The sequence below is a fragment of the Natrix helvetica genome (assembly GCF_964273705.1).
Source record: "Natrix helvetica genome assembly, chromosome: 3".
Classification (NCBI taxonomy): Eukaryota; Metazoa; Chordata; class Lepidosauria; order Squamata; family Natricidae; genus Natrix; species Natrix helvetica.
Window position 1 is genome coordinate 175,887,566 of NC_138549.1, and position 10,026 is coordinate 175,897,591.

Below are 10,026 nucleotides of genomic sequence, written 5' to 3' on the forward strand. Positions count from 1 at the left end.
AGAATAGAATAGAAAATATGGAATGGAATGGAATAGAATAGAAAAGAAACTATGGAATAGAATGGAATAGAATAGAATAGAAAATATGGAATGGAATGGAATAGAATAGAAAATATGGAATGGAATGGAATGGAATGGAATAGAATAGAAAATATGGAATGGAATGGAATGGAATAGAATAGAATAGAATAGAAAATATGGAATGGAATGGAATAGAATAGAATAGAAACTATGAAATGGAATGGAATGGAATAGAATACAATAGAAAATATGGAATGGAATGGAATAGAATAGAAAATATGGAATGGTATGGAATAGAATAGAATAGAAAATATGGAATGGAATGGAATAGAATAGAAAAGAAACTATGGAATAGAATGGAATAGAATAGAATAGAAAATATGGAATGGAATGGAATAGAATAGAAAATATGGAATGGAATGGAATAGAATAGTATTAGATTGGGTAATGGAGAGGCACACACAGGCTTAACGGTAACAACAGCCCTTTACTAAGTACAACAAGTGAGAACAATCCAGCGACGGTTGAGTCTGACTGCAGCCCTTTTATAGGGAGCTGTCAGACCCTTTGACCAATAGGATTAAACCTCTGTTCCCGCCGGAACAGAGGACCTTGGTGGAAACCACTGTAGTTGAAGCAAGTATCTAACACCCTGGCCCTCCTGGATGGAATAATCCTACTAGTTACGTAGTCACGCAGGTAGGCGGGCTTTTGGGTAGCACAGTTCAGTCGGAGGGTGTTCTTTGGACAGGTCGGACGTACCTGTTTGCTCCGCAGCTCTGCTTGGTAGATGCTCCTGGAACCTTTCCCAGGCCGTGGCTGGAGCTTCTAGAGCCGGTTCACTCGGACCTCGCTGCGGGCCTGCAACATAACCAGATAAGTTTCCTGGTACCTTCGGGCTTGAGCTGTCTGTGGAAGGAGTGAGTGCTTGCTCCATTTGGGTAGGGCTTTGGCTAACTCGTGCAGGAGTTACCTCTGGTTGTCTAAGAGTGGAGTTGGAGAGGCGGCCACAGAGTTGGTCAATGTGCCTTCCCCAATTCTGACCATCCTTGAGCTCTACAAGATAAGATCGAGGCCCGGTGATGCCTATCACTGTGGCAGAAATCCACAGAGTTCCCCTGGGGTAGTTGTGGGAGTAAACTGAATCCCCTACGCTAAAGTTCCAAATTTTGCTTGTGGAGTCAGGGGGCGATGCAGCAGAATAGTTTGGGTGAAGCCGGTCTAAGTGGGACCTTATTCGGCGACCCATGAGAAGCTTGGAGGGGCTTTTCCCTGTAGTGGCACTTGGCGTGATGTGTTGAATTAGAAGATAATGGTCAACCCGTGTTTGCCAATCTCCCGGGCCCATCCTAGCGAGGGCCTCTTTTGCAGATCTCACCATTCTCTCCGCCTGACCATTGGAGGCCGGATGGAATGGCGCGACCAGGACATGCCTGATTCCCTGAGCGGCTAGGAAGGTCTCAAATTGCATGGCCGTGAATTGGGGCCTGTTGTCCGAGACCAGGACGTCGGGCAGGCCGTGCATGGAGAAAAGCCTCCGTAGTACCTCGATGACTGCTTCTGCCGTAGTGGAGGTCATCAGGACTACCTCTAGCCATTTCGAGTAGGCGTCCACAACTACAAGGAATGTCTGGCCATGAACTGGGCCAGCAAAGTCAATGTGTACCCTAGACCATGGTGCTTGAGGACGCTCCCACTCCTTAGCAGGCGCCTCTGGGGGAGCTGGTCTGGACTCCAGGCACGGTGTGCAGGTAGCTACCCATTCTTCAATCTCCCCATCCATGTTAGGCCACCACATGTAACTCCTAGCCAAGGACTTCATCCTGACAGTTCCAGGATGCCCTACGTGTAAAACCTCTAATACTGCACTGTGCAGTTTGGGTGGAACAACTACCCGGTCCCCCCACAGTAAACAGCCATTTACAACAAATAAGTCATCACGTTTGCTAAAATATATTTTGAAATCAGCCCCAACAGGCCCCTTGGGCCACCCCCTCCACACCCAGTTCAAAATCTGTTTGATGGTGGAGTCCTTTGCAGAGTGACGGGCAACGTCACTGGACAAGACAGGACCAGTCTCAAGGCAGTCAATGAGGAGGACTGGCTTCTCAGGGGTAGGATCAACAAGAAGTTCAGGCAGCAGGCAGCGGCTCAAGCATCGGCGTGCCCCAAAGCCTGGTCGGTGGATGAGACGGTAGGAGTAGGCAGCTAGGAAGATGGTCCATCTGGTCATCCACGGTGATAATGACACTGGGGTAGGTCAGTCCCCAGCCAGCAAACCCAGTAGCAGCTTGTGGTCTGTAATTAGTTCGAAATCACAGCCATATAGGTACTCATGGAACCTCTTTACTCCGGCCACAGCAGCCAAAGCCTCACAGTCCAGCTCACTGTAGTTCCGCTCGGCAGCGGACAAGGTCCTAGAGTAAAAGGTTATGGGAGCCTCGGTTCCGTTGGGCATGCGGTGGCTGAGGACGGTGCCGACGCTGAACGGAGAAGCATCGCAGGTCAGCACCAATGGCGGGGTCTGGCTGTATTGTACTAGAAAGTGTCCGCCGACAGGAGTCTTTTTACCATGGCAAATGCGGCAGCTTCAGTTCTGCCCCAGGACCACTTCGCGTTCTTTGCCAGGAGACGATGTAAGGGCTCAGCAACGGTGGCTTTCTGTTTAAGGAAGACACTGTAGAAATTAAGGAGCCCGAGGAACGCCTGCAGCTCGGTTTGATTGCAAGGTGTAGGGGCGTCCTGGATTGCTTGAATTTTTTGGGTGGTCGGGTGAATCCCAGAACCGTTGATTAGGTACCCTAAGAATTCAACCCTTGGCACGTTAATTTGGCATTTTTCTTTTTTGAGACGGAGGCCTTTGTCTCTAATTCTAGTCAAAACTGTTCGCAAACATTTGAAAAGTTGTGCCTCATTTGCAGCCGATACCAAGATGTCATCGAAACAGGGGACGACTCCTGGAATCCCCTGCAAAAGCCGTTCCATGACGCTTTGGAACAGTCCTGGGGCGATACTAACACCGAATTGCAGGCGGTGACATTTGAATGCACCCCTGTGCGTGACAATGGTTTGAGCCTCCGCCGTAGCACCATTACAGGCAATTGTTGGTATGCCTGTGCCATGTCCAATTTAGCAAAAATATTTCCTGGGCCTAAAGAATGTAGTAGATGCTGTACAATGGGTACAAGGTAAGCACTTTGTTGCAATGCTTTATTGATTGTGCATTTGTAGTCCACGCAGATACGGGCAGACCCGTCATATTTGACAGGTGTCACTATAGGTGTCTCCAGCGTGCGTGATCAACCGGCTCTAGGATTCCCTGGCCTACGAGCTTGTCAATTTCCCTATCAATTTTGGGGTGGAGAGCAAAAGGTATTCTCCTGGGTTTTAGCCTTATGGGGGTTATATTCGGATCCAAATTAAAGGAGATTGGAGTCCCCGCATACTTACCCAGACTGGTGCTGAAGTCATCCTCGAAGTCCTTAAAGATGCCTTCGGCGCCTTTGTCTTTCAAGGCGTTGATACCGGTCACTTCTAGGCCCAGGGCTTCGAACCAGTCAAGCCCCAGGAGGCTTTGCAGGTTGCTACTGACCACCGTTACTGGGAATTGGCCGCTGAAATGCTTGAATTTCACCCGGAAGGTGCCTTGGCCCATGATGGGGACCCGGTTCCCCTGCTAATCACGAAGGTGGATGTCAGGGGTGCGTAGATGTTGTTTCTTCAGGCTAGGGATAGCCTGCTTGAGGGTCGACCACAGGATGCTGGTCAGTGATGACCCTGTATCGATCTCCATTTCATACGGAGAGTCCTCGATGAGGACTGTGACCTTCAGCTTTTTTGGCTGCCTGGTGCGGACTTGGCCTATTGAGGTATGGTAGGTGACTCTAGTGTCGCCCTCTGAGCGTTGTGGTGGCTTCTGCCAGACCCCTTGGTTGGCCCTCTGCTGGTGGCTTGGTATGCTTCTTGGCTGCCAGGTAGTAGGAGGGAGTTCGCTCCGGCACACCTTGGCGATGTGCCCCTTTCGCTCGCAGCACTGGCAGGTAGCGTCGCGGAAGTGGCAAGCCGATCTTGCATGGTCTCCTCCGCTACAGAAGAACATGTAATCAAAGAAATATTGGACTGTGTAGAAATGGATAGACAGACACTGAAGATAAAAGGAAAAGAGGACGCAGAGTATTTGAGTACTTGGGAATTCTTTTATGAACGGTTGGATAATAGAGGTAGAAAGTAGGAACTGAAAAAGTATTATTATGCAAGCCAATTAACCCAGATAATATGTATTGTATGTGAAGAGTATATCCATATCCATATCGATAGCCATATTCATACACACACACACACACACACACACACACACAAACGGCTGTATGTGTGTATGTTCCAGCATAACTCTGGAATGCCTTGAGCAATTTCAACCAAACTTGTTACACAGATGACTTACTCTCTGGAGAAAAATACTGTGGGGGTAAGACACCCCTAAAACTCCTCGGGGTGTGTGTTCTGTTAAGAGGCAGCCTGTTGTGCCTTAAAATGGCTTTTACCTTACTGCTATAAAATGGTTTGTATTCTACAGCCCAGTGGAGTTGCCATGGTAACAGCTTCCCAGTACTCCACCTGGGGGCTCCCTCTGGTAAGGGGGAAAATTAGAAATTACGTTTGGTCTGGACATTTTCCCCCTATAAAATACCCAGGCAATGGCGGGTTATTGGCTAGTGTGGTTATAAAATGGGGCAAAACTCACTTAATAACAGTCCCAGCAAGGCAAATTTTGGATTCAATGGCAGCCATAAATCGAGGACTATTTGTATTTATCATAGTAGTAAAAGAACCTTTTGATTGCATAGCAAAAATCTTCTTATCCAGTTACAGCATTAAAAACTCAGCGTCCAATAATATTTAAGCAGAACCACTAAAATGTATTAAAAGTAAAGGGGAAAAAAATTAAAACTAGCCTGGGAAAAGACCTCCTGAGTCAGAGTCCTTGTGAAAAGACACAATTGCCTTTTATTCAAACAACTAGTACATAGAGATGAATAACCCTCTGTTACTTCAGCCTGAGAAAGTCCTTATTTTGCGGTTAGAAAGTTGCAGCAATGCAGTTGCTAAGCCACAAAACTTCTGCAATCCATTAAATTCAAATGCAAATTGAGAGCAGAGTTGGAAGGGACCTTGGAGGTCTTCTAGTCCAACCCCCTGCTCAAGCAGGAGTCCCTATACCATTTCAGACCAGCGGTTATCCAATCTCTTCTTGAAAACCTCTGTTCTGACTGAGGCTTCCCGAGAGCATGAAGCAAACTCCTTATCCTGACAAAAAACCCTTTTATTAATTGACGGTGAATTCTGCTCATTCACATCCAGCAAAGTCTTTCAAGGGAGGATTTGTGGTCACGGACCTTCTCTGCCTAGGAGAGCTGCCAGGCTGATATCTGCAAAATGTGGCAAGGAGTCATGAACCAATTAAGTGAACTAATGGTCTCCTGCAAACTCCACTCCCCTTTCGCTCCTCTTTTATCTCGTCTGGGAGGGGCCGTTCATCATCCACCTGTGGCCTTCCTCCCAAGTCGACCCCTCTTCTTTAGCTGTTCCCTTCGTCTGGCAACTCTGCGCATGCGCACACTGGGAACAGGCTCCAGCCGTTCTTCTGCTCCACTGATCTCCGACTCCGAAGGCAGCTGATAACTGGCATACGGCCCTGGCCCCCTCTCTGCCTCCGACGCAGAGCCCCCATCCGAGCCTTCCCCAGACTCCAGGACTGGCCCAGGTTCCTCCCTCCCCCCCAACTCTTCACTGTCTGAGTTTGCTGGTGGGCCACAACAACCTCCAGTGATGTAGCACCTACAACTTCTGGTGGCAAGCTTTTCCACTGGTTAATTATTTTCACTGTCACAAAATTTCTGCTTGAAACGAAGTACAATGAAACCCATGTTGCTCTCCCCTCACTACCCTGGCTATTTATTTTCAAATCTTTCCTTGCTGTTTCTTTTCTTTTTTTAATTTAATTTTATTGATTTTTCTATTAACTACATTTCTTAGTGCTTAATAAACTTCGTGGTCTAGGTATATAATTTGCTTAACAATACAAATTACATTCTTAATCTCTGCCCCTTTTTTCTAATGATTGGTAAAATAAGTCCCACGTTTGATAATATTCTACATCCTGTTTAATTTTCAACGTCAGTCTATCCATTTCTACACAATCTGGTATCTTCTTGACTATTTCTTCATCTCGTGGTACATCTTTGTTTTTCCAATATTGTGCGAAAGTAATCCTCGCTGCTGTTCAGACAGGTAATATTAAATACATACTTTTCTTATCAATTTTTTTTTCTGATATTATACCTAACAAAAACAATTCAGGTTTAAAATCTGCATGTTTTCCTATGATCTTTTCTAACCACCTGTGTATCTTTGCCCAATTTTTTTTTTTGCTTTGACACATTTGCTAGACATATTTGTAAACATTTTAGATGTTTCTTGTTGCTGTCCCAGATTTCTGTTTTCTTAGCATCGATTAACTCTTGAGTCAATATATTCCTTTTATTTATTTCCTGTTCAATCATCAGTTCTCACCTTTGTGGATTTTAGAATTATTATTTTCTTCCTTCCTGAGACTCAGAAGGATTTTTCTTCCTCTTCACCCCTTAATTCTCTATTTTTGGCCAGATTTCATTTGATCCTGGCTAACCATAACTCCAGAATATATTAGCTGCATTTATTCCTGTGTAGAGAGCCCCGGATTTACGACCACCAATGGAGTTCAAAATTTGTGTTGCTAAGCGAGACGGGGGTGAAGTGAATTTTGCCCCATGTTACAAACCTTTCTTGCCACGTTTGTTAAGTGAACCACTGCAGTTGTTAAGTAAATAAGACAGTTATTAAGTGAATCGGACTTCCCGTTGACTTTGCTTGTCAGAAGGGCGCAAAACGGGATCACGTAACCTTGAAACAGTCATAAATACATGCCATTTGCCAAGCATTCGAATTTTAATCACGTAACCACGGGGATACTGCAACGGTGGTGTGAAAAATGGGCCGTTGGAACATTGGAAAAATGGAACCGTCACTAAATGAACTGTATCGGATGCGCGTCAGTGTGGATCAGAAACTTGGAGTTTCCTGGATGAAACAGTGGTGAACTTTTTTGTCTTACGATCAGATTCGAACGTGTGATTGGAGGTTGAATTAAGGACATTCACTTCCTTCTTTATCCCCTTTGTAGGGACAGAGATGGGGAAATGTGGGTTTTCCCTCTTGAGCCTGGATTGACATCTTACTGGCAAGTCATCTTCAAGAGGAGGAAGTCCTCCAAGGTTGGCCTGGAGGATATATAAAAACTTCCAGGGACTCAAAAGGATCATTAGCTGATGACTAACGGTTGCATTGGCACCCAATTCAGAAGAGCCGTCCTGTTGGAATCCAAGATCTTCGTAGTAAGTAATCTGATCTGATTTGAATTGAATTCAATACTTTGCATGAGCATGCAACACTGAAATTTAATACTTTATTTGTCCAAGTGTGATTAGATGCACGAGGAATACATTCAATACTGTATTTGTCCAAGTGTGATTAGATGCACGAGGAATAAATTTAGTATTTTATTTGTCCAAATATGATTAGATGCACGAGGAATAAATTCAATACTTTATTTGTCCAAGTGTGATTAGACGCACAAGGAATAAATTCAGTATTTTATTTGTCCAAATATGATTAGATGCACGAGGAATAAATTCAATACTGTATTTGTCCAAGTGTGATTAGACGCACAAGGAATAAATTCAGTATTTTATTTGTCCAAATATGATTAGATGCACGAGGAATAAATTCAATACTTTATTTGTCCAAGTGTGATTAGACGCACAAGGAATAAATTCAGTATTTTATTTGTCCAAATATGATTAGATGCACGAGGAATACATTCAATACTGTATTTGTCCAAGTGTGATTAGATGCACGAGGAATAAATTCAATACTTTATTTGTCCAAGTGTGATTAGACGCACAAGGAATAAATTCAGTATTTTATTTGTCCAAATATGATTAGATGCACGAGGAATAAATTCAATACTGTATTTGTCCAAGTGTGATTAGACGCACAAGGAATAAATTCAGTATTTTATTTGTCCAAATATGATTAGATGCACGAGGAATACATTCAATACTTTATTTGTCCAAATGTGATTAGATGCACGAGGAATAAAATTAACACTTTATTTGTCCAAGTGTGATTCGATTCACGAGGAATAAATTCAATACTGTATTTGTCCAAGTGAGATTAGATGCAAAAGGAATAAATTCAGTATTTTATTTGTCCAAGTGTGATTAGATGCACGAGGAATAAACTAAATACTTTAGTTTTCCAAGTGTGATTAGATGCAAAAGGAATAAATTCAGTATTTTATTTGTCCAAGTGTGATTAGATGCACGAGGAATAAACTAAATACTTTAGTTGTCCAAGTGTAATTAGATGCACAAGGAATAAATTCAGTATTTTATTTGTCCAAATATGATTAGATGCACGAGGAATAAATTCAATACTGTATTTGTCCAAGTGTGATTAGATGCACGAGGAATTAGTTTCCACCCATTGCTTCTTGTTCTACCCTCAGGTGCCTTGGAGAACAGTTTGACTCCCTCTTCTTTGTGGCAACCCCTGAGATATTGGAAGACTGCTATCATGTCTCCCCTAGTCCTTCTTTTCATTAAATTAAATTAATTTAAATTAACAATTAAATCAATTGTTTGCTTTGTTTATTACAACTATAATAATATAGTCCCTCATTTCACGGTTAGTGACTCCTTTTGTTCATGACCTCTTGAACCCCCCCCCTCCTCCCAGGCTCCTTATTCTCTTCTCTTCTAGGATTCTCCATGTGTTGCATGTCCAACCTGCACCTAAGCATGATGCTGTGGCTTCTTTTCCTGCCCATCTTCGAGGCTCAGCTCCTTCCGAAGCCCACCGGAGGCCTGAAACTCCAAATCACCCAGAGGGGGCTGTTGTATGGTAAGTTTCCCCTTCAGGTCCTCAAGGAGGGAGACTTCAGCATGGAGCTAAGTTTGCAAAATAGGCATTTGGCATCATGGGAAAGGAGCCAATCGTGTCTCTTTGCGATTGGCACGGTGGTCGTTACATTTCTGGTTCTACCTAAAATCTTTGGCAGACCCTTGGGCAGAGAAGCATTTTTTTCACTACTGTGGGATCTAATCAAGGAGAGAAGCAACTTAGAACTGAGGAGAAACTTCCTGACAGTGAGAACAATGAATCAGTGGAACAGAAGTTGCCTCCAGAAGTTGTGAATGCTCCAACACTGGAAATCTTTAAGAAGAGGTTGGATAGCCATTTGTCTGAAACGGTATAGGGTTTCCTGCCTAGGCAGGGGGTTGGACTAGAAGACCTCCAAGGTCCCTTCCAACTCTGCTATTGTATTGTAATCTGGAACACACCCCTGGAGCCCGTCATTCTCACTGTTTTCAGGATGTCGGTGCTGGGTTCAAAAGACAACAGTAAGACTCTTAACCTTTGTTAACCCCTTGATCGTAACCCTTGTTCACTCTCTGCAGCGAAGTCCGTGGCGATGGAGATGCTCCTGTGGCGACTGGGGAAGGAGCCAATCCCAGATCAATGCAGCACTTACAGCGTGCCCCCGTTGGGAGAAGTCTCTATGTCCTTCTCAAAGTAAGCGTGTGCTCAGCTTGACCTCCTCTAGCAAAACACAGGTAGTCCTCGACTTACAACCGCGACGGAGTTGTTAAGCGAGGCATTTGTTAAATGAGCTTTTGCCCTCCGCCTCTGCCACAAATTCGCTGTTAAAGTGAATCATCACAATTGTTGAGTTAGTCCAGAGGCCTTCAAACTCGGCCACTTTAAGACTTGTGGACTTCAACTCTCAGAATTCCCCAGCCAGCTAACACAGTTGTTAAGTGAATCTAGCAAGGGATTATTATGGGGTTGTGAAATGAAAGTGAATGCCATAAATGGAAGCTTTGGGAAATATGTTCTTGCATGTTT

At 44.3% G+C, this 10,026-nt stretch overlaps 1 protein-coding gene across 1 annotated transcript in view; it reads left to right on the top strand.

The window, feature by feature from the left end:
* The first annotated feature begins 7,330 nt into the window (after nucleotides 1–7,330).
* LOC309390061 (bactericidal permeability-increasing protein-like) overlaps nucleotides 7,331–10,026 on the top strand; it is a 22,584-nt gene continuing 19,888 nt past the window's right edge. The window contains exons 1-3 of the mRNA XM_081949141.1: nucleotides 7,331–7,451; nucleotides 8,881–9,021; nucleotides 9,579–9,693. Of these exons, the coding sequence (XP_081805267.1) occupies nucleotides 8,889–9,021; nucleotides 9,579–9,693 (248 nt within the window). The 5' untranslated portion in view covers nucleotides 7,331–7,451; nucleotides 8,881–8,888. The remainder of the gene's footprint in view (nucleotides 7,452–8,880; nucleotides 9,022–9,578; nucleotides 9,694–10,026) is intronic.